The following is a 23,389-nucleotide window of genomic DNA, read 5'->3' as shown; positions in this document are numbered from 1 at the left end:
TTTGCAAGACTTCTCTGCATCCGACAGATACACCACAAACTTACATCGCACAGATACACATGTGTATCTGTGTGCTGGTCTGCAGATACTTTTGCAGCTTCTGCCGCTCCGCCCATTGATAAAATCCAATAAATAAAGCTCAAAAGTAAAATAAATCTTCTCATGGGTCTTTACAATGCAATCCTAATCCTACGCCTCCACCTCCGCCTCCATCTGCTCCTCCCCCTGCTCCTGGTATCTCCAGGCGGGCATTCTTGAAGGGTTTCAGCTCCTCGTCGGGCAGCTGCAGCTGCTCCTGCGGCTCGTTCCACGGCTGGGTCACGGCTGTGCCCCAAATCAAGTAGATCACATTGCCGGCAAAGAGGACGCCGGCCGCCAGGCTGAAGACCAGCTGCCACTCGCTGCGCTGCGTGGCGTCTGTGACCAGCAGGCCGACGACGAGGGGCGTGCACAGGGCCACCAGGTTGGTGAAGGTGCTCAGGATGCCGGCGAGGATGCCGGCATGGTTGGGCGAGAGGTCAATCGTGTTCAGCTCGCTGCCGATGGTGGCCGCACTGCTGACGCCCACGCTCAGCGTGACGAGGAGCAGGGCCAGCGACTTCTGGTCGACGCCCACGAACCCCACGGCCAGCATTATGGAGGCGGGCGCCCACAGGGCGATGCTGTTGTACGTCTTTCGCAGGGCCGTCAGGCTGAGGCACTTGTACTGCAGCAGGGTGTCGGCCACGATCAGGTACACGTAGCACATGGCCCACATCAGCAGGAAGGGCAGGGCCGAGAAGACGGCATTGCTCTGCATCTCGAGCCGCAGGACCCCGCTGAGGTAGGCCGGCAGCTCGGCCTGCATGGTGGCCAGGCCCCAGGTGTCGGCGCAGCGGGCACACAGGAGGGCGTAGAACGGGGCCGAGGTGAAGATGCCCCGCCAGGGAATGGCGCGCCGTCGCTCCCTCTTCTTGGAGCTCATCTGCATCTGCAGATCACCCATGATGTACTCCCTCTCGGCCTGGCCAATGAAGCGGGTCTCGCTGGCCCGGTTGGCGCCCAGCAGCAGCCACAGCAGGCACCAGCAGAGGGCCAGGCCCGAGGAGGCATAGCTGATGCCCGGCCAGCCCAGCGGCGAGCTGGCTATCGTCCCGGCCGCGTACATGGCCAGGACATTGCCGCAGTCGAAGCCCGTGTAGGCGAAGGCCCCCAGCCGCGTCCGCTCCGCCTCCGGCGCCCAGTTGGCCAGATGCTGGTGGATGCAGGGCCACGTCACCTGGCACAGGCCCTGGAGCAGCCGGATCAGGCAGAAGGCCTGCCACCCCGCCGCATAGATGCTGTGCGGCGTGGCGGCACTGAGCAGCGCCGAGCCCAGGGTGCCCCACAAGAGCACCGCCTTCGAGCCGAACCGCTTGCACAGGTAGCCGGCGGGGAACTGGGCCAGCGTGGAGCCCCAGTAGAAGCTGGACAGGATGTAGGACTTCTCGGACTCCGTCCAGTTGTAGTGCTGCAAGAGGGAGACCGCACTGTGAGGGGGCTGTCAACGGTGGCTGCTTCGCTTACCCACGGGCGTGTCCTCATTGATCGATGTGGCATTGGTCATGGCCACCACGGTGACGCCCACATTCAGCTGAAGGATTGTGTTCGCCGCCAGTCCGATGAAGAGCAGCGCGGCCTGCAGATGCCGCAGTCCAAGGCGTGGCACTGTCCACGGGTTGAACGATTAATAAAGGGCACAACATTCACTGGACTCTCTCTCTCTGTCACTCACCCTTCTCGAGATCCTCCTCCATGGCAGTTCCTGATTTAAATGTGATTCTGATTCTGATTCTTATTCTGTTGGCAGTTCTTTGGCATTTGGCTAGCTCTTTGGAAGCTGAAAAGATACAGATCTATGAGATTTGGTGGCTTATTTGCTGTTGGGGCTTAAACGGCAATTATTTCTGGGAATGAGATCATTTTTATGGCCCATAAAGATAGCTGGGAATATCGTATATGGGTTAAAGGTAATGAAACCCGATTCTCATATACTTTCATTACGATATTCGGTAGAATTCGGTTATACGGACTCTGCTTATAGCGACAAAAATTCGATGACTTGGTTGGTCCCCATACAAACTTATACGAAAGGAACTCCGCTTAGTAAATTTCCGCTTTTAGCGACAAACCTATCATATTTTTCAAAAAAATTCAGCGAAATAATGCTTAATCTCTAGTGATAAAGAAAGAAGATGACATTCCTCTATTGGTTTCGGCAAGAGTTCTGAAAAATCAACTACCGATTTCAAGGAAAGAACTGTATAAATATGTTCTTATTGACAATAGAGTGGCGATTTGGGTGGAACCTTCCGAAGAAAACATTGTTAAAAATATATTAGATGACGGACAGGACTTTATACGACTTTTTATGAAAAAAGACCCATGTTATTGAATTAAATTTAGAAAAAAAAAATTGTTTGACTAGAAAATTAATTTGGTTTATTTTAAAACCTATTACGAACTTAGCAACCATGAAAGAAATTTAGAAAAATATTTTTTTTAGCTTCTTTTGGTTAGAACGTCTTCTGGGTATAAGTCGGTCCCTTGATTGTCCATTATAAACGGATTATACTGTAATTTCATTGTCTGAGAGAAAGAATAGTCCATAGAAAAACTCTCGTTCGTATTATCAAACTTTGAGCTATTTTTAAATGTATTTGTAAGATCCAAACTTGAGGTTTAAATTAAAAAAAAAATTCAACAAAAAATATAATATTGGTACTTTATGTTCATATTTTCCCCTATTATTATCTGCTATAAGAAAGCTGTTTCAAGATACAAGTTCTTCCACAAAGTCTCTCCTACATATTCAATTGTCTTAAAACAAATCCCAAAAAATTAACCAAAATCGGCTAACGTTATATTTTAAAATTTTTATTTACCCAAGAAAATGTGCCTAATTTTAAAAAAAAACCATCAATTTTTTTTTGTTCAAATATAAACCATTTTTTAGAGTTATTAAGGCATAATATTTGAACATTAATCACATTTAAATATGGCCTCAGGTTATGCTGGAATCGGCTTTTCAATGGTTGGCCGGGAAAACCATTTATTTCTTTGTCACTTGGGAATAAATTGGTTTTTTCTGGCATTATCTAGGATTAGAATTGGGATAAATAGGACTGAAAAGTTAGGTATATTTTCAGAAGAAAAAAACCGCTTTATTTTGTCATTTTTTTACTTTAAATTTGTACGATTTTGCAGTGGAACATAATGGAAATTCCCAGGAAAAAGTTTTGGTTTGCACTATGAAATGTGGTGTTCCCTTTCTGAGAGAGAATTTTCCATAGAAATACCTTAATCTAGTAATTTTTGGAACCTTTTGAAGCTACTTTTTCTACCGATTTGCAAGATCAAAACTCTTTTTTGAGGTTTTCAACTCATTTGAATGCGATTTAAGGCATCATATCCATCAGTAAATGATTCAATCTTGTGTTCAAGTGGATACTTTTACTGAGGACACAATTCTCCTTCGTTTTCTGTTCGTTTTCGATCAACAAATCAATTGAAGTTCCCATTTATTGAAGTCGTGACCCAAACAAAGTTCGTGCAAATCGTGAATGCCGATCACTTAAGATTCTGTTCTGGAGTCATCAGTTCTTGTGGACAAAGTATGAATAATTCTCCACTTAAAAACTGCTGAAGTGGACAATTTTGTGTCGAGAAACAATGCCACATTCCAGTGCAACAATAAACCCTGGATCTTGGCTGGTTTATGGAAGAATCTGCCACAATTTTGTGCCGATCTAAACATATTCCATGTTCTATGGGGGAGCTTGGCAACGATTTAATGAACATTTCTGGGCTCAGTTGAGGTCATCCGTGGGGGCCTCGAAATAGGGACAGACATATCCTAATCAGATTGATGACAGAGGAGGCAGTATTGTCCGTATTTGGGCATATTTTGCTGGCACAAAAATTCCACTGCAACACTAGGGGTGGGGAGAGATTTTCAATGTTGCCTCTGTTGCCACACGGACACAAAAACAGACACTGGGAGCCCTTTATCCGGATATTGCTGCCATGAAAATTCTCTTGTTTGTTTGTTATTTTTTTTTTTGTTGGATATGTTTTTGGGTTTGTTATTTCCAGAAATTTTTGGTTCTGTTTGGTCCTGGGCTCTGAATCTGAATCTGGCTTTGGCTCTGGCTTTGGGTCCTGTCTGGGGCTCTGTTCCATTCGGTGCCTCCTCCAGTTATAGTCGTGTGTAAATTTTCTCGACAATACGCAAAATACAGAGAGGAGAAATAAACAAAACGAGAGACCAGAAGAGAGTGCATCTGAATACAAATCTCGGCATTTACAGTTGTATCTGTGCGGCTAACAAGATACTTTTCAGTTCGAGAGTGCACACACGCCCACCCACCCATCCGCCCACTCTTTTTCAATTGTTCTAATAGTTGGCAACGTGTGGAAGCCTGCCAATCGACAGAGGCGCCCCAAATGGAGGGGGGAGTGGGCGCTGCATTTGTCCACCTTTGACGAAAATAGTAACAGATTCAAGCCTCTAGCGACTAGCAGAATGATCTATATTCGGAATGAAATTCGAACAGAAAAAGATTAAGATACAACCGACAGACCTTTTTTTTCCAGGCCTCGATGGTTGCCAAAGCATTTTATCGCCAGAGACATAATCGCTTTTGCTTTAGTTTTGATGTACTTTTTATCTTATCTCGATGGAAATTGTTTAACAGATAGACCATAAAATACATGTATATTGAGGAGTCTATGAAAAGTGAAGACTTTGTGAATGGTTTGGACTTGGGCATACCCTCCCAAGGCAGAGTGAAATTAAGGAACTGAAAGTCCTCTTAGTCCTCAAATATTCCCTAATATAAAATGGGTTTTATATATTCCTCATAATATCTTTGGATAAAGCCATTAAAGCCTGACTTTTTCTTACACAAAATTTAAAAAAAAAATAACTTAGGAACGTTTAAATTGGTAGAAAACTTCAACTTTATCTTGGTATATCTCCACTTATAGGAACTATATGGTCACAAATTAAAAATCTTATGAAAGGCTAGACATTTCTCTTTGAAAATCATCAATTCTTGTGGATTTTAGAGCTGCAGTTTCCCAGTGAAAATTATGAGATACCACAAGGCGGTTTTTGAATGTTTTTGGGTTTACTTTCCAGATTCAAAGTATCTACAATCTAATTTTTGGTGTGGTGCCAACTGCAATCCAAAAGATACATTTAATTGCCTTGTGTAATTATTTTTTATTTAATTTTTATAAATAAATGATGACAATTTTGTGTCATTCTGAGCATTACCCTGTTTTAAATTCTATGGAATTTCATGGACACTTGGACAAGGGGTATATTTATGACTGTATAAAATAAAAGCTATATATAGCCCTACGAAAACCCAAGCAAACCCCACAAAAGGTTGACTAACAGACGCCGATCTGTGGCAATGACGAATGCAGCACAGCCCCAACACCTGTTGAATACCCTGTATAAAAAACAATCAATTCAATGGCTTGTGTCCTTGGTTGTGTGTGCGTGCGTGTGTGTGTGTGTGTGTGTGCGGGGGGGGTTTTTATGAGTAAAAGGCCCATTCTTTTTGGGGGCCCATTGTGCAAATATTTGCACATTCGAATAGTTTTGTTTGCATTTTAGTTCACATTTTGCAAATTACTCTCAGCCCGAAAACCCCTCCCTCCCCACCCCCTTTCCTTCGGCCAAAAGCAGAGTGTGGTGGGGGGTGGGGGGAGGGTAGGGCAGATCCCCAACGATCTTTGAGGGCTCTTACATATGTACGAGTATTTTGTTGAGTATTTTGTGCGAAATTTATTAAAAACAAATCGGATACAATGCCATTGAGATTTAGATATTTTGTTTCTTGGTTTCAGAAAATAAATTTCGGCACACACACAGAGATACTCCGACAACATTGTTGATTAAGTTATAAATAAATTGTATTCAGATTCACTTGTTTCCCATAGTTAAAAGATTCAGATTCAGAATCAGATTCACAGATTCACAGATTCACAGAACATTCGTTCCACTGTTTGCAGCACCACGTTGTACGTACACTTTGTTATTTCGATACAATGTAGAGGCTTATGTTTTGTTGTTGTTTTTTATTTTCTATTAATAACGATTTTTAATTTAGTTTTACTTTGCCTCTGGCTGGCGCGGTGCTCGCGATCGCTCGTTCTGTTTGTGTTTGCGCGCTGCGGGCGAATGTGAGTGTGCGAATGGATTCAGTTCTAGCACCCGTAATTGCCAGCGAATCAATTCGAGTCGCCGTCGTGAGGCGCGTCACGCGTGAGGCCCTACAAAAGCAAGATAATAATGTTTGCTTTGGGCTTAAACGGTTTCTTTTATCGCAAATTAGTGTCTTATGTTGGGTCTATGTGTTTGCTTAACCTTAAAATGTGGTAAACTTTTCACCAAATGCCGCATTTTCTCGATTTGTTTTTGATACTGAAGAAATTCAAATTCAAACCAAACCGCCATAAACATTCCTCACTGACACAAGATCACTGCTATAGCACTCGCACAACAGATGATCACGAGAGCGTGATGTGGCGTGAGAGAGCATGTCTCTCGCAAAACTCATCCAACGACACGCAAAGCTGAGCGCCCACTCAAAAAATGGGATTCACACTCAAACAATCTCAGCCGTAAGCGCCAGCCATAACATCAATATTATATTGTTTTATTAAAAACAAAAGCATCGATATGAAAAGATATTTAGCTCTCACTCGGTGACGCTCTCTGCCACCTTTCAATGTAAGTTTTAGGTAAAGCACATAGGGCATAGAAAGTTCCATACTCAATACCCTGCAACCGGCAAATTCAAAGTTTCCACTCAAATTGATCGAAACTCACAGTTGACACGTAAAAATGAGAAGAGAGCAACATTTTGAAGCTCCAGCAACATTTCGACGGCCTTGCCGCCCGCCCCGAAAATCGTGATCGTGAATGAAACATCGGCCGCGAGCAATGAAACAACAAAATACCGTCGAATGTTATTCTGAATTCAGAAAAGTGCGTTAATATACCCCACAAAAACAAACAAAGTGATCGTGTATGAAACATCGGCCCCGCTATCGATATATCCCCACAACAACAACGAGCGGCGTTTTTGACGGTTGAGTTTCTGGTGTGTGTGCGTGTTTCGGTGGAAAACAAAAACAAAACAGCCGCGAAAAGTGTTCAATTGGATTGCAATTGATTTCATTTTCATTTGAAAATCCCCGTAAACGCATGTGCCCGCTAAACCCGCGACAGCCGTGAAAGATCAGCCAAAAGGGCAAAAATTACCTAGTAGTTGATAGATCGCGAAACGCAAAAGCGCGTCAACAATTACAGTTAAACTAGAAGGGTCGCGTCGTCGTCGCTGCCGCCGCCACTCTGCCCCGCCGCCGCCTACAAAACGACGTCATTTTATCATATTTGTGTGAGTGCTTAAATTGTTTAAACAAACACACAAGCAACAAAAGCCGCTGGGCAATCATTCCTCGTGCGTGTTCAACTCTGAAATTGAAATTTGAATACGTATGAAAGAAGGCAGTTATAAAAAAGGGCAACAGCAACAAATTAAATAAAGCTGTGTGTGAAATCGTGTGCAAAGGAAAGAAGTGTGAAAGGAAGAAGAGATCGAGTGAGGAGCGAAAGAGGCAAGATTGGCAAAGAATACGGCATAAGGAAGGAAAGGAAGAGTGCGATAGGAAGCGTGCTCGCTGAATTTTGGTCTAAGGGTTGTTCTGAGAGGGGAACAGTGCGAAAGGAAGCCATAGCGGGGCAGGGTGTAAAAAAGGAAATTAGAATGAACGCCACATAAGGAGCTCGGGAGAACAAAGCTGCGATCCATAAAAAAGCAGTGCTAGGAAAGATTTCCACAAGAAGCTTAAAGCAGTGCAAAACGAGTCAGTATGTGGGAAGGGTACCACGGCAAGCAGTGTGATCACCGAAAGTAAGAAATACAGGAAAAGAAGAGTGTAGAATATAGGACACAAAAATGTGCTCAAAGCCAAGAAGTGATCTCAAAGAATGTGAAAGAATCCAATAAGAAAGCGACAAAAACAGAGAGCACAAAAACTTTTTACCGCCAAATGCAGGCCGGCCGCTCATAAAAAAACTCAATTATAATTTAATAACAGTTCAATTTGAGTTTTACTGCAGTGCAGTGAGTGTCGAGTCCCCCCTGCACAACGCACAACGCCCCTGTGCAATTTATGTCATTTCGGCAACATTTCCTTGTCGGTCGCTTTTCGGTAGGTTTTTTTTCCGTGTGTCCACTGGTATTTTTCGCGGCGTATTGTCTCTGGTGAAAAGTTGCACGCTGTGGTGCGGAGGGGAGTGGGGTGTTGGGCTGGTCACCTGGTCAGGAAGTCCGCCTTTTAGTGGAACACGCGCTATCCATCGCATTGTCCAAGGAAAATGGAAACAGACTGCCAGTGTGTGGCGTTATTCGTTTTTGTATTTCTAATTGTACTCGTTTTTGAGTGAATGTGTGCTCCTTGATACCCTGCATACACTTGGGGTTTACATCCCTTGCCATGCCTCCTATTGCTGCCGCAACTTGTGGTGAAAGCCACACGAACTGCAAAGCCCTTTGTGCCATTTATTCATAGAGAAATAAAAGAATCTGAATAGCAGGGTATCCCAAAGTCCGCGCGTGTTTGTGTTAAAGTGTGTTCTAGCCAAAAAATATAATTTTTCGCCCCTCTTTCAGTCCCCACATTGTGTAGCGTCTTTTTATGAACGTGTCCCCAAATATCAAAAGTGAATGAAATACAAAAATATCAAAAGAAAACAACAAAACCAACAACTCGGATCTTTACAACTGAACAACGGAGTGCAACGGATTTAACCCGCTCCCAAGAGCCACAACAGCAATCAATTTGTAAGTTTTATATTTATCTTTTAATTTTATTTTAAACTGCTTTTGTTTTCGGAATACTCATTTGTATTTATCATAACTGCTCTTTTGCCTGCTTCCCTTTTTGGTTTTTGCCTGTCGTTTACCTGTTGCCTGTACTCCTATTTTGTATACCCCTCCCTCTCTGGCACACACACACACGCACACATCATCTTACGCTCTGCCCGCTCTGTTTCTGTATCTGTCTCTCTTCCTCTCTGTCTGCAGCTCCTGCTCTCATTGTTGAACGGTTATTTCATGCATTGCGCTTTGTGTTGTTGTTTTTAACATTTATTTTGTTTTCGGTTTCGTCTGCCCCGTACACACACATGCACCCACACACTCATGGCATTTACTTTATGTTGTTTTTTTTTCTTTCTTATTGTGCAATTCCACCTTGGATTTACCTTAGCCCTCCAGATCATCATCTTGAACCGAAGGCGTGTTTGTATAGGGTGAGATTTTTCCGCTCTCTCGAGTCGCCGCTCTCATTATCGAACACTCGGGCATGACAATGCATGGGACTATCGGCAGAGTGCGCTTCACGAAGGCTTCACCTTGTAAAAATACACCGCGTTGCGGGCCCTGAATCCTCTCTCACTCTTGCTCTTCCCTCTGTTCCTCTGTGTGTTTTTTTTTTTTCGTTTTTCGTTTTCGTTTGTTCCACTTTTATTGCCGTCGCTTCCTTTTTGCATAATTTCGCTGACTCATTGGCATGCTCAGTGTAATTTTCATATTTTTTCGGTTACTGCGCGATCTCCTCTCTCCCTCGTTCTCTCACTCACTCACTCTATGAACTGCTTTGCTTTGGTTTTGTGGTTTCGACCACACACGCATGCACACCACACACACACACACCTGACTCTGACTTTTTGTGGCTGTGCTTTTCCGTGTAGGTTTTTCATTTTGTTGACATTTTGCCTGTGGCTTTGGACCCGGCTCTCGGGGGCTCTCGGCACCGCAGCAGCACGGCACCTGCTCAGGCCTTTTCAGGGTCAGCTGGGAGGCCGACCCACCCCGAGCAAGCCCAGAGAATTCTGTTTAATATTGTGTTGGTGGCTGCTAATGAGTGCACTGTGAGTGGAGTGTGCGTGTGTGTAGTTCAATTAGGGAAATGAGGAGTGGAAATGTTGCAAGTGGCAAGTACTGAAAGATTTATTGGCTCTCGCTTTAAAGGAATTTATTTACCCTTACCCATTCTTTGTGCTGCACTCCTCACCCTCCTCACTCCGCACTCCGCCCCTGCTCATGCACACAAATGGCACTCATTTGGCGGTACTTCAATCCTCGTGTTCGCCTTTTCTTTATAATAAAAGTAACTAGATTTAAGCACTTGTGTGTGTGTGGGTGTGGATGTATCACGTGTCGTACAACAAGCGCCGTTATTTTAGACACAAAACGACTCATTTAGAGGGAGTGCAAGACAGAGAGAGGGAGAGAGAGAGGGAGAGCTGTGGATGAGGTGGCGTTTTGCAGGGCGACGCATCGTCGGGGCCAGACGTAATTTGCAAACAAAAAGCCATTAAAATATCAAATTAGCGTCTGGCTTCAGGGGGCCTCTCCGTATACGGATTTAGTTGAAGTCTCCAATTGTCGTTGACGCCGCCGTCCCCGTCTCCCTCCCCCTGCAGCCTCCCGCAGTAGGCCCGCCCACTGCTCCTCCCCCTTCTCCGTTATTGTGCAAAATCGAAAGTAAATGAAATGTGGCACCCACCCGCATGTGTGTTCCGATTCTGTCATCAATTTGTTGATTAACAGTTGTTAGTGTCCTCTGTCTGGCCGTGCCCCCCTTCAAGCCCCGCCCCCCATCCATCAACTGAGATTCCGATAAAAGTCGCGTGCACATCGTAGTTATCAGTGCGCTCTGCTCTGCTCTGCTCTGCGGTTCCCGTTCCCTTTAGTTTCGCTTATCAGCCATTAAGTGAAATTGTTTCTGGTTCGCGAGCAAAACTTTCGTATCCTGTAAGTGAGGGGAGTAGTTGGGGGTATATGCGGTATTTAATCAGGGGATCGGCAGATCAATAGGGTTATGTTCTAGCGAAACAAAAAAAACCAAAACCAAACCAAAAACCATAAGGGTATACATAATTCTAAAGATCTCTTGAAAATGGTCGAGATTAGATGATTTTTACTAGAGATCAGAAATAAGAGGTATGAGCCTGTAACAGGAATAGATAATGCTATCACTTTTTTGTAAAAAAATTGGTTAATAACATTAATTTTGGATTTTGGATAAATTTAAAATTAAAATAAATTATTAATTTTTTATATATAAATAAAAATTAAGGAGCTATTCCCGATATTAGTAAAAATAAGTATAATCTCTTTGATATTAATAAAAAAATGAATAAATATTATTTCTGATATTAGTAAAAAAAAACATTATTTCTGATATTAATAAAAATAAAAAAATAATATTATTTCTGATATTTATAAAAATATAAAAAAATAATATTATTTCTGAAATTAGTAAAAATAAAAAATAAATGTTATATCTGATAAAAATATAATTATTTTAAATTAAATTGTATATCATAATTTTGATTATAAAAATTAATACGACTCCCTACGGTCGCTGCTCTTTATAGACAGCTGTGACTTCGACTGTACCGATTTTAACCAATTACAGGGTATCTTCGATTAGCGACTATCAAATGCAAACGCTTCTAGAGGCTTGCTGCTGCGTTGTTGCTGCTGCTTTTGATAACTGAATTTACATGCCGCATATCATTCCATTTGTTTCACTGTCAAGGCTGTGTGCAATAAGCTGAAATTTGAAACACGTTTTACCTGAAAATAAAACCAAAAACTGAGTCACTGGGTTGAAAGAACTTCGTCGTCGTCGTCGGTTCCAGTTGTTGGGGATGATGATGATGCGAGTACAAAATGGTTACCCGCCGAATGCAAACGAGGCCCGGCAATCAAATCATTAAAAGCAAATTTATGACGGTCGTCGCACACACACGAAAACCCCTTGCAAACTGTTCTAAAAGTAAAGCTCGACTGCTGCTGCTGCTGCCGCTGCCGCTGCTGCGGAGTTATCGCGATCAATGGATCTTTTGGAGTAGCAGAAAAAAAAACAACACGCACACGCAGGCAGAACAGAGAGACAGACAAACAGACAGCTAGAGCGGGAGAGAGAGACGCATATCGTGCTCCATATTTGGATAAGCCCTCTGTTCGCTGTTCTCGCGCTCTCTCTCTCTCTCCTTCGTTCTTTCTTGTGCCGAATGATCTGGAGCCACGCTTGCGGATCGGCCTGTGTGCTGTTCCCTTCGCTAGTTATACCCGCGAAACGCGTTTCATAAATTATCAAGTTGAATGCCCAGTTTCGAAAATTCAACCGGGCCCGCCTGACCTTGAGCGCACAATTTTCGGTGCTTTTGCTTTTGCTTTTGTGGTGTGTATCTACAGATATGTACACACATGTGCACACATACAGTCGAGCTTCGCTAATTGCGACTACCATTTGTCGCTTAACAAATTCGAAGAATTTTAAACACCACATTTCACACTTGATTTGAAATGTTTAACTTTTTGGAAAGCCAGCAGTGGAAAAACACGCCACCAAAGCAAGATCTAAGCGATAGGGAGGCCATAGAGAAAGAAAATTTCCATAGTATACACATATTATAAGAAAACTGAGAGAATAAGATACAGAAAGAGCTCTAATATCTAAAAAGAAATTATATTTTCATACATTCCCGATAGATCTATCTGAATTTCCACTCAATTCCATCTTGAAATTACTTCAATTCATCCCCCACAAGTCTTCACTGTACTCGTCTGATGTTTGATTGCTTTGAGCTTCGTTTTGTTCTCTTCTGGTTTCTTAGTTTTCCTTCCACGCTCTGCGCTTTGAGGCCCGGCAACTATCTCGATCTCCCTCGCTCTCTCTCTCGCCAATGGCCAATGCCAGTGGAGGGAACACAAAAACCTTTAGGCACAAGTACGCAAAGTCTTTTCGCTTTGGTTAATTAACGCAGCCATACAAATTAACTAACGCACATGCGTAACCCAACGACAAACTACAATTTGGCGCTCCATGGCTGGCGGAGATTGTCCGCTTCCATAATGATTAATGATGATGCTCCCCCCCCCCCCCCCGCTCCATTGTGGCTTTACTCTTTGAACTTGGCTCTAACGAAAAGTGCGTGTTGGGTAAATGAAACCGGTTCGGGCCCTTGAATTTGGCAATCCAAAATAAATGAAGGAAAAAAGAGCCACAAAAAAATGGTGGGAAAGGGAAGGTCAAGTTGATTAGGATTGATGGTAGATGTACCTCTAACCAAACTACATCTGTATCTGTATCTGTAGCGTGTGGGAAACACTGTGGGAAAACAAGTTATGGAATTCTCTTTCAAGAAGAAAAGACAAGAAATTAATTTTATAATTTCTTGGAATTACGTTTTGAAAATACTACAGTACAAAGTACTATTTTTATTGTAAGAAATAATGCAATAAATTCACGTTTATAAAAATTGTCTAATCTTATAGAAAATTTATTAATTTGTCGGATAAAATTAATTTTCGGTTGAAAATCGCGGAAAAAGCTCTTGAAACAGCTGTAAACTGTACATCATACACATTGTATCTCCCTAAAGAAGAATCGTTCTAAAAGTTTTTAAAATTTCAAACAAATTTTTTAAATATTTTTTTATTAACATTTGTATTACTTTTCATTAACATATGTATATTTTTGTTATTGTATATTTTAAAGCGGGTTTGAATCGGCTTTAAATCGGGTGCAAATTGGTGTTAATGGTTTTTCAAAAATTAAAATGTTAATGAAAAAAAAAAGTTTTTACTAAAGATAATTTTTTGTTCGTTTTTATTTTTATTTTTTAATATTTTCTCATATTTTATAAGAGATTTTGAAGCAGTTATTAATCGGATTTGAATAGGGTGTAAAATGGGTGTTAAGAGCTAAAAAAATATTAATTTTGCGAGAAAAAACTCAAAATATTATCTAAATTTTAGAATGATGCGCCCTCCCTAAGATTTCACACTCTCTCCTAATGTTTATAAATGTTTTCCAATCAATTTCGACCTGCTATATATTCTAACTCAATTTCACAGCAGAAACTTTTCCATTATATTGAGGAAAACAATTTTTATTGATTTTTTCGCTGTGGAAAATCGTAAAACATGAAAGCTAATCAATATGCGCCCGCAATGCTAAAAATGGAATAAAAATCATATAGGAAAATACCCAGACAGAGGGAGGGAGAGAGAGAGGGGGAGAGTGAAGCATCATCATTATCTGCCTCATTTGGGGGGGTTGGTGGAGGGTACGCATTCCCCCCCAAATATTTATTGATATTCGGACATGATCGATCAGTTTTTGTTTGGGTTTCGTGGGCGCTCGCTTTTGTGCGAGAGTGTAAAATTGAGGCAATTTGTTAAGGTGTTGATGGGTGCATGCAAATGAACTGCTGCCACACGAGGATGATGATGCTGACGATGATTGGGGCCTGTCACATTATGAGGCCTTGTGTGTGTGTGTGGCATGGCCCCACATGCCATAGAGAAGATTTGCCGCATAATAGACCGCTCAAATGGCCCACAAAATGATGGACACATCAATTGAGTCTCACCCGCTATGCTATGAGGCGATCGTTGTGTCCCACCCACCCCCTACCCCCTTCCCGCTTCCCTCCCCCATGGCGGGATTCACTCTTTAAATTGTATTTATTATTTTTTATCAGACTGCACGTATATGTCAAACATAAGCTTTGACAACTTAAATACCGCACGAGACACACAGATACATAGATACAAAGATACAATGCGTTCTGTGTACGTGTCTGTGTTTGCCGTTTGATTGATAAGAAAGTGAGGCAGTGACAGCTGTTCCGGGGACACGGCTGCCGCCGCATGGCAATGCTTCCACTTCTTCTTTTCCTTGGCGGCCAAACGAGTCGTGAGGAAGGGTTGAACTCTCACGAGTGTGCGTGTGTGTGTGTGTGTCTGTGTGTTGTGTACGCAATTAGGGTTGCATTTGCCGGTTTAACCGGGCCCTGGGACGGGTGTCAATGTCAAGGGGCGACTGCCAGGGGCAGGAGAAGAAGTGTCAAGAGTCCGTGTGAGATATGGAGGACCTTTGGGAATAAGGGATCCTTTATGCATTCAAACGCATCGAAACCGAAAGCTATCTGGCGGGATTTGGGTTTTTTGTGGCATTTGCAACAGATTGTCCAAATTATCCCTAAGCAAATGGATACATTGGTTAAAGAAAAGGACAATACCAAATTTTTTTTTAAATGAAACCACAAAAATATATTTATTTTTGGGCTATAATGTCTATAAATGAGAATTTTACATTATTATAGGTAAAACGAACAAGAACAAGCCTTAATACGATTCTTGAGAGGAATTGCAGTCCCTTATGGTGTGGAGTCTTCGAAAAAACATGTTTTATTATTTTAGCACTAGCTTAAAGTACAGTTTTAGATTTTTAAAATCTAGTTTTAGTCGTGTTTTTTAGATGCGGCACGCAGATGAGATCTCATAGAGGTCTCGGAAGTACCAATTTTGGTTAGGTTTTTCATTTTTTTGCCATAATTTGACCCGTTCTTTATGAAATTATTCATAACACACCTAGTTTTACCAATTTTATGACATATTTTCATTTTTAATGGACCTACTTCCTTCGAGGCTTTTAATGTCGATTTTTCGTCCTTTGAAAAGGACTTACCACAACCCAAATTTTTTTCTCGTAATGAGGACACTGTAATGGATTTTTGAGAATTTTTTCGATGTCCGGTCGCGACCACATCCAAAATGAAAAAATTGTTCAATGTGAACGTCGGGGAGTATATTTATGTACATATATGTACGTGTTAGAGAAGGACAGCAGACTCTGGCGGCTCCTGTTCTTGCGCTTTTTGTTTATTGCAATTGTCTTATCTCTTGATCTTCGTTTCATCAGCGAAGCATATTCCTCCTCTCACGCACTAAAAGCCCACGCAATGGCTTCGTTCTTCTGTTCTCTCCCGCTCTCTCAGCAGCAGCAGCAACAACCATGCGAGCGCATCGGAGTTTCACTTTGTTGTTGCTGTTTTCTGTCCCCCGATCGTCGTTTCACGAGCTTCGGCTGCTGCTCGCATGCATTTGCTTGCACATTCAATCGCTCGCTCAGCAACAAAAACAACTGCCTGACGCGACTCGCGCTGCCAAGCTTCGCTTTAAGCAGATAACAAACCAAGGAAGAACGGAACACAACGGGACTCTGCGTGGTTTTTGTCTTTATTTGGATATTCGACACTGCGTGGATTGTGGGAATTACCTTAAATAATCATTAAATTGAAGCCAAAGCACTTGGATATCTTTAAGCACTTTCATCTGAAAATATACATATGTATGCAGAGAGCTCTCTATCGGGCAATCAATTTGATTACACTCTCAGGGAACCCTCGCGCCCCGCCTCTAATCAACTCTTTTGTGCACACATCCATCAGTATAATAATCAAACAAAACAAAAACAAAAACAAAAACAACTTTGGATAAACAAATGGAAATCATTCGATAAATAAACACTAAAATGCATTCTCCTGCTCAAACACGATATCCCCCTTCTGTACATACAAATAATACATATAAAAGTACATACATATATATATATATATGTATATAGTATATAGAATATTTATTCTATTTTATGCGCTTGCTGTTGTTGTGGCTGTGTTCTACATTCTTTTTTATTCCTTTTTTTGGTTCGTTTATTATTTCATTTATTTATTTTCCTCCCACCATATAACGTATGTATGTATTCGTTTCGTACTACTTTTGACTCTCTCTCTCTATCCCACTACCCCACTATTGTTGCTGTCTCTGTCTCTGTCTCTCTGTCCTTCTCTGTCTGTTGTTTGTTTTTGCACCCTGTCTCTGGGCCGTCTGCCTTCCTGCCTGGCAGTCTGTGCGCTATTTCGAAATGTTTTCTAAACATTTATACAATAATTTTTAATGCCATTTTTCACAATCAAAAAATATTTTCTATAAATATATGCACTAAAGCACACACGGAGACTCTATAAATATCTGCGCTGCTGCTTGGATAAACTTTTATTTTATGGATATTTTTCCCACTTTCCACTTTCCATTTTTCCCCCATTTTCCCCATTAAAGTGCATTTTTCACCTAATTTTCCTGTGGCGGCGGCGTCACACAAACACGCAGTTTTCCTAAACAAAAACTTTTCCCATAAAAAGTCAAAGTCTTTTCCTGTTTCTGTCTATCTATCAATCCCCCGTTTTTCACTTTCCCTCTCTATCTATCCCCCTGTTTCTATCTCTATCTTCCGTCTCTTGCTAGCTTTGCCATGATCATGCCTGGCATTATCAATATATACTATATATATATAGTACGTGTATGTGTAACCCCGATCTATCCCGAAGATATATTGATATAAACAATAACCTGTTGTCTCATATCGGAATTGTTTTTCTGTTCTCTTTCTCGACTCTTGCAGGCACCACCCCCGCAACCACAGCACCGCCGCCACCACCGCCGCGTACGTGGGTCGTGTGCAGTGCGAAAGAAAGTCTTTCTCTCTCTATTTAGTAGCCTCTTCGACAGCGCCTAAGATATACAGAAGATACAGATACAGATACAGATATACGTATCCGTAGTGTATGTGTAGTATTTGTATTTGAGAAATAATCAAAAAGATATAAAGTCTTATTTGTTGAGACCGAATGTGACAACCGAGAGAAATCTTAATCCCCGAGCCTTTGGGGCGAATGTCAAATGCAAATTTATTAGAGTGCAATCTCCCCCCGACTCTCCCGCTCTCCCGCTCTCCCTGACCGGCGAAATTAATATCTTTGTAGGCTATAAATTTCTCATAAATAACACCCGAATCGAAAGGAAAACGGAAATCCAGAATACATCTATAAATAAACCCATTCGGAACCCAGAGTGTTTTCTATTTTAAGTTTTTTCCTAATTTCCATTTGTGTGTCCGTGCCCGTACCCGTACCCGTACCCGTGCCCGTGCTCTTGTGCTTCGATTATCCGGTAGTAGAGTAATCGTTTATCGTTGATCGTTGTTATCGAGCAGCAACAATCGTTTATCGCGGCAGCGCCAGCGCTGACAGCGGCCCCCCATGCGTGGGCTCCTCTAAATTGGGTGAGTAAATCATCTCTGGCAAAAGTCTTATCACATAAAATGCTATACACAACACACAACACTCGTCTTCACGGATATATCTGATTTTCCCTTTTATTTTAAGACCCAGTGGGGATGGCGGGATGGGGCTATGGGGGCATAAATCGTCTCATAAATTCATCCATGCATTTCCTAGAGCTTCCTTTCAGCCACTGCTTTGTGGCAGTTATTAAAAAATATTTCTTGTTTGCTCAGCGCATACAGTGCCGGTCGGAGTTGTAATGCAGTTTGCAGTTGAGCGTAGGAAACGCAAATAAATATGCATAAATATGCATAAATATTTCAATTAAAACTGGAAACAGAAGGGGGGGGGGGGCTACTACAGTGAGGCATCCTTTTGCAAAGATAGTTATCTTTGAAGATAGCTCCGAAAATCAGTGCAGTTTTCATCGATTCTTTTTTTGTTGTCTTTCGTTTTGAGATGCAAATATATTATTACTTTTTATTGTCTAATTTTTTAATTTGTTCCAAATTAAATTTTTAATTATAAATTAATTATCCACTTGATAACATTTTTTTTAACTAAAAATGTGATTTCGATTTTTTTGTAATTTATTTGAAATTAATATTGGTATCATTTAATTTATTCGAAATTAAATTTGTCTTCTTAAACTTATCCTAATTTAAAGTTTTTATTTATTTTTAATTTTTAATTATTTTATATTTATTTTAAGTTAATTTTTTTTAATTTAATCTAAATTAGATTAAAATATTTTTTTTTAAATTTTTTTTAAATTTTTTAATTTTAGATTTTTTAAAATTAATTTTAAAAACTTTTTTGGAACAATTTCTTTTTTTCCACATTTTGTGTTTTGAATATTATTTTTTTTTATTATTTTACAATTTTTTTTAATAATAGTTTTATTATTTTTAAAAATGTTTCGTTGTGTTAAATTATTTTAATTTCAAATTTGTAAGATAACATTTTTTGTTGTATTCTCTAGTCTATTATATTTTTTAAATATATAATTTACTTCATTTAAACATTTTTTAATATCGTTCTATTAGGTTTATTTTATTCCCATCCTGTCTGTATTTTTTTCGAAAGTGCATAATAAACTAGATCTGATTGAACAGTGTCTCAAGTAGATATCTCTCCACTCCTATGGCCATGAAACGCAGTTTAGAATTCAAAAGTTTCGCCTTCGTTGGCCATGCAAAAGTGCGTTGACGTTCACTTGGCTTCCCCTCCACTCGACTCTTTATACGCTCGTATTTTGTTCCATCTTTTTTCATTTGATTCCTGTACTGCATATCATTTATGCGCAGACGTCAGACCGTCAGACCGACAGACAGTTCGACCTCCTTTGCATGCTAAGCAGAGGTTGTCTGCTGCCTGCTTCTGGAATTTAAAGAGGTGGCTCGTTCGGTGCAAGCTGCTTGCTTAGCGACACGCACATCGTTATTACCACTCTCCAAGACCGCCGCCCCCCCCCCCCCCCCCCCCCCCTCTCTCTTCCTCTCTCTCTGGCCCTGTCCTTGTCCCTTGTCTTTGGCCATGGAATGGGGCAACAGCTGCTGCCACTGCTTGCTGCACTTGAAGTTTGTCTTACAATTGCAATTTCAATTGCATTTCGGTGGTTGCGTGAGCTCCCTGTCAAAATGTGCTTGTAATTGACTTTGCGGGGAGGCAACGCCACGTTGCAACGACTGGGAGTACAAGTAAATGGAGATTCCTTTTCTTTAACAGATAAAGAGCTGAAAGATGACCAAGGAAATGGAAACTTGGGAGAGTTTTGAATAGGGAATTGGTAGGGAATTAAGAAAAAAGAGGCAGAGGAATCTCAAGTAAACGGAAACATGACAATGGAGATTGTTTACCCCTAAGAGAGTTCTTCTTTAGCTACTTTAAGGTATATTATCTGTTTAATAGTGTTCTATAGGTCTTCTATAGGCCATCCCGGGACACTGGCGGATTGCCAGTCACGTTTTCAGAGTGTCAATCCCTCACAATGACTTCTGCAGGTCTGCTGTCGTGATGAGGAAGAGCAGGAATCGGTCCTCCATTTCTTCTGGCACTGCCCGACCCTGGGAAATCCTAGACTTTGGCTTCTGGGAGCCTCTTTTCTCACAGAAAAACCAGGGATCTTGTCGAAATTCATCCAAGACTCCGCTTGGGACTGTCCTTAATCCTTAAAGTTTGCTCTCCATGGTCTAGGCAGTGAGAAGGGGCACCACAATGGACCCTTAACCGGTCCCAGGGAGCCGAAGGGAGGTCCATCCCCTCTCCCCAGCTACCGCCTTAATCAATCCCAGGTTTCATTGATTATTCCTGGGAAATGGTAACTTTAAACTTTGTTTCTTTTCTGAGGAACTATTTATGGAAGTTCTAGTAGCTTTTCCGAGTATTACTTGATTGAAACATACTCTTGAATCGATTCTTAAATCCAGTTTTAAACTGAATTCTATGATTCCTGGAAACTTTTTAGCTGTGAAAACTCCAGAGCTCCAACTGCTTCATGGAAATAAATATCCAGTTGATTGTTTAGCTTGAAATTAAACAAAAATTCATGATGAATAATTCTCTGACATAATCATAAAATGCCACTCAATCATCCGTCCAGCAAACGTTTCAAATTTCATTTCAGTGGAAATTTTAGCTGCAAAACAGTCCCCCCCCCCATAAATATCTATATGTATATGTATCTATGTATATGCTCATGTATCTTGTAGCTTGATACCATTTTTATGTATTTATTTATTTGTTTTTTTGTTTTTGCTTTCAAATGCACTTCAACACAAAAAAAAGAAAAGAAAAAAAACCTAGGCGGAACTCGAAATAAAAAACCAACAACAGAAACCACAAGAATTTTGTCGCTCTGTCAACAAAGTTTTTGTTTTTTTTTTTGTTTTTTTGTGTCTACTGTGGCTTTTGGTTTTGTTGTTTTTGCTGCTTTTCTGGCTAAAAATCTGACGCGATATTTATATGTATTTATTTTTCTGGAGCAGCAGCAAGAAATAAACAGAAACAAAAAACTTTAGTCGAATGAATTTTTTGGCGAGTTTTGCTGCAACATCAGCAGCATCTCATGGATCGGATCTGTGCTCCCACGCGGCTCCCGTTTCCCCATTGCGATGGCAACACTTGGAGCAGCCCTCTCGAGTGTGGCACAGGGACTGGAACCAGAGCCATGGGAAATGTGTGGAGTCTCGAGGGGCAGGGAAGGAGTTTTGGGGCACTAGAACTATGGCAATGTGACACACAAATGGGGTGTGTGTGGGGCAAGGGGCAAGGGGCAGGGGGGTCTGTCAGCGGTTCTAAGTGCATTTGGACATTAGCCCCCCAAAACGAGACGAAAATCTCACTCGGACTGGCTTTTGCTCTGCCTTTTCCTAGGCAATTTGCCTTAAAATTTATTTCAATTGCTCTTAAACGAAATAAACTGTTGTACAGCTCTGCCGCTCCACACGTTGTGGGTGTCAGCGACGACGACGACAACGAGACGACATCATCACCTTAGAACAAGTCATTAGAAATGCGGTGGTTGCCGGCCCGCCCACGCACGCACCAGGCCAAGCACTGGGCCAATTTGCCCCCAGAGTTTATACGAATATGAAATATTAATACACACACGAGTGTGGCATGCAACGAGTGGGGCATTTACATAGGGAATAAGGAAACACTCAAAGCCTCCCGAGCACAAAATATTACATTGATTTATGGTCTAGGGGATGGAGGAACTACTAGCACCACGGTTTTTGTCCACATTCGCGGATGATACGCGACTTCACTTGGGATAAAGCTAAAAAATATATATATATAGCTGGTTTAATATTTTCAAGCGTATTTATAGATATATTCAAATATTTTCCATATCTTTTTTGGTGTAGAAATCAAACGCAGGTTTCTAAACAATTTCAAAGATTATAAATCGATAAAATCTTGTTTTGAAGCGAATTTGAAAACAATTTAAATGATAAATTATCGATACAAAGCTAACAACTTTTGATACAAATCGATTAGTTATCGATAATAGACATACAAGTTTATCGTTTATCGAACATATCTCCATAACATCGATAAATTATTAATTACTTAATGAGGCACTTGATAAAAATAGGTCTAAGCGAATTTGAAAATAGTTTAAATTATAAATTATCGATACAAAGCTATAAATTTTCATTAAAATCGATAAAATCAATAAACGTTTATCGACAACATTTATAACATCGCTAAAATATATAAAATACTTTATAAAAATTAGTTGAAGTCAATTTAAAAACAATTGAAACGATAAATTATCGATAAAAAGGTACAAATTTCGATAGAAATCGCTTATTTATCGATAACAGCTATAATAAGAGTTTTGCGTAATTTAAATTTTACGAATTTAAACAAAACTTTAACTAGGAACGAAACGTGTAATTTTTGTAGACAATTTGGTCGATACTTATTGAAAAATTCGATATTAAAAAAAATTCGATTATAAATAGATTAATTTTCGATAATTATTTCAATTACCGCATCATTCCACCCTGCACTTTTTTATAAAATAAAATAAACTAAGATTCCAGGCCACTTGGCTGGTTGGTGGCTTCCACCAAATGAGGCGCCACTGTGCACTTATGCAAGTGCTAATGCCACTTGGCAGCTGCTGCTCCCAAAAAACTATCGGCAATAAAATCAGTAAACTTTTATGCAACAAATTAGCAGAGCAGCCGCCGTCCCTCCGTCCCTCCGTCCCCACGGCCAGCTCCAAAAGAGTGCGGCCACGGCCACCTGTTGGGTGGCGTCTCCTTGGTCCAACACTTGGCCCGTAAGGATATCATTAAATTTCACTTAAGCCGTTCCTCGAGTAGGAGCCCCCGAAAAAACTCCACAGACAACGACAACAGCGCGACGACAAGGAGCTTCAGCAGAAGTGGGGGCTGCGGTGGGGGGGGGAGGCGGAGGCTGTGGCAACGAGGCAACGTCCAAGTTGCAAAATCTCCAGATGGAGCGTCGAGCAAGTGCCAAAAAAGTGGTTTGGTTTTCGTGTTTGTTTCGCTTTTGCCCCCCTGCCCCCTGCCTCTTGCCCCTCCCCGCCGTCAGAGGCGCGTGCGGCGTTGCCTCCACTCTCTCCCCCTCCCCCCCCCCTCTGCCCGTGTGTCTGGGTGCCTCCTTGTGCTGCGTGCGAGTTGTTGCACTTTGCGCTTTCGACCCACATTTGTCTTTGGTTTGCATTTTTGTCGAGGATTGGCATCCATCCGCCTGCCTCCATCTGCCCCGCCGTCTGCTCCGTCTCCGTCTCCTCGCTTGTGTGTGTGTGTGTGTTGAGCATTTCCTTGTACAATTTTCCTTCTTGTTGTTTTTGTTGTGGCATGGAATTTGGCTCTTTTA

At 41.4% G+C, this 23,389-nt stretch overlaps 2 protein-coding genes across 6 annotated transcripts in view; one reads left to right on the top strand and one right to left on the bottom strand.

Annotated features, from left to right (window-relative positions):
• Positions 1-133: 133 nt before the first annotated feature.
• Positions 134-11,909, bottom strand: LOC6897352 (putative inorganic phosphate cotransporter). 5 transcript variants are annotated; one of them, XM_015181933.2, is made up of 4 exons: positions 11,691-11,909; positions 1,754-1,858; positions 1,550-1,686; positions 134-1,489 (listed from the first exon to the last, which is right to left on the bottom strand). In XM_015181933.2, exons 2-4 carry the CDS (start codon positions 1,773-1,775, stop codon positions 161-163), a joined length of 1,488 nt encoding a protein of 495 aa, XP_015037419.2. In that variant the 5' UTR covers positions 1,776-1,858; positions 11,691-11,909; the 3' UTR covers positions 134-160. The 5 variants fall into 5 exon arrangements, with proteins under 5 accessions (XP_015037419.2, XP_015037420.2, XP_033239612.1 ...); XM_015181934.2 differs by lacking the exon at positions 11,691-11,909 and adding an exon at positions 6,063-6,250; XM_033383721.1 differs by lacking the exon at positions 11,691-11,909 and adding an exon at positions 6,063-6,250 and having other exon boundaries at positions 1,754-1,849.
• The window catches only part of heph (polypyrimidine tract-binding protein 1 heph), a 173,994-nt gene continuing 157,539 nt past the window's right edge, over positions 6,935-23,389 (top strand). The window contains exons 1-2 of the mRNA XM_033383690.1: positions 6,935-7,436; positions 8,715-8,885. The gene's annotated coding sequence lies outside the window, so the exon portion shown is untranslated. The remainder of the gene's footprint in view (positions 7,437-8,714; positions 8,886-23,389) is intronic.

Source organism: Drosophila pseudoobscura, chromosome 2 (genome assembly GCF_009870125.1).
Source record: "Drosophila pseudoobscura strain MV-25-SWS-2005 chromosome 2, UCI_Dpse_MV25, whole genome shotgun sequence".
Lineage (NCBI taxonomy): Eukaryota > Metazoa > Arthropoda > Insecta > Diptera > Drosophilidae > Drosophila > Drosophila pseudoobscura.
The sequence above is the reverse complement of the archived record's forward strand: the minus strand, read 5'-3'. Positions and strand labels throughout refer to the sequence as shown.

What these genes read in the sequence shown, in the direction of transcription:
- LOC6897352 (XM_015181933.2), bottom strand. Translation starts at nt 1,775, where the DNA reads ATGGAGGAGGATCTCGAGAAGG. An exon ending in GGAGGAGGATCTCGAGAAGG is followed by an intron (nt 1,687 to 1,753) that starts GTGAGTGACAGA and finishes ACCCGTGGACAG; the next exon opens with TGCCACGCCTTGGACTGCGG. An exon ending in CGATCAATGAGGACACGCCC is followed by an intron (nt 1,490 to 1,549) that starts GTGGGTAAGCGA and finishes TCCCTCTTGCAG; the next exon opens with CACTACAACTGGACGGAGTC.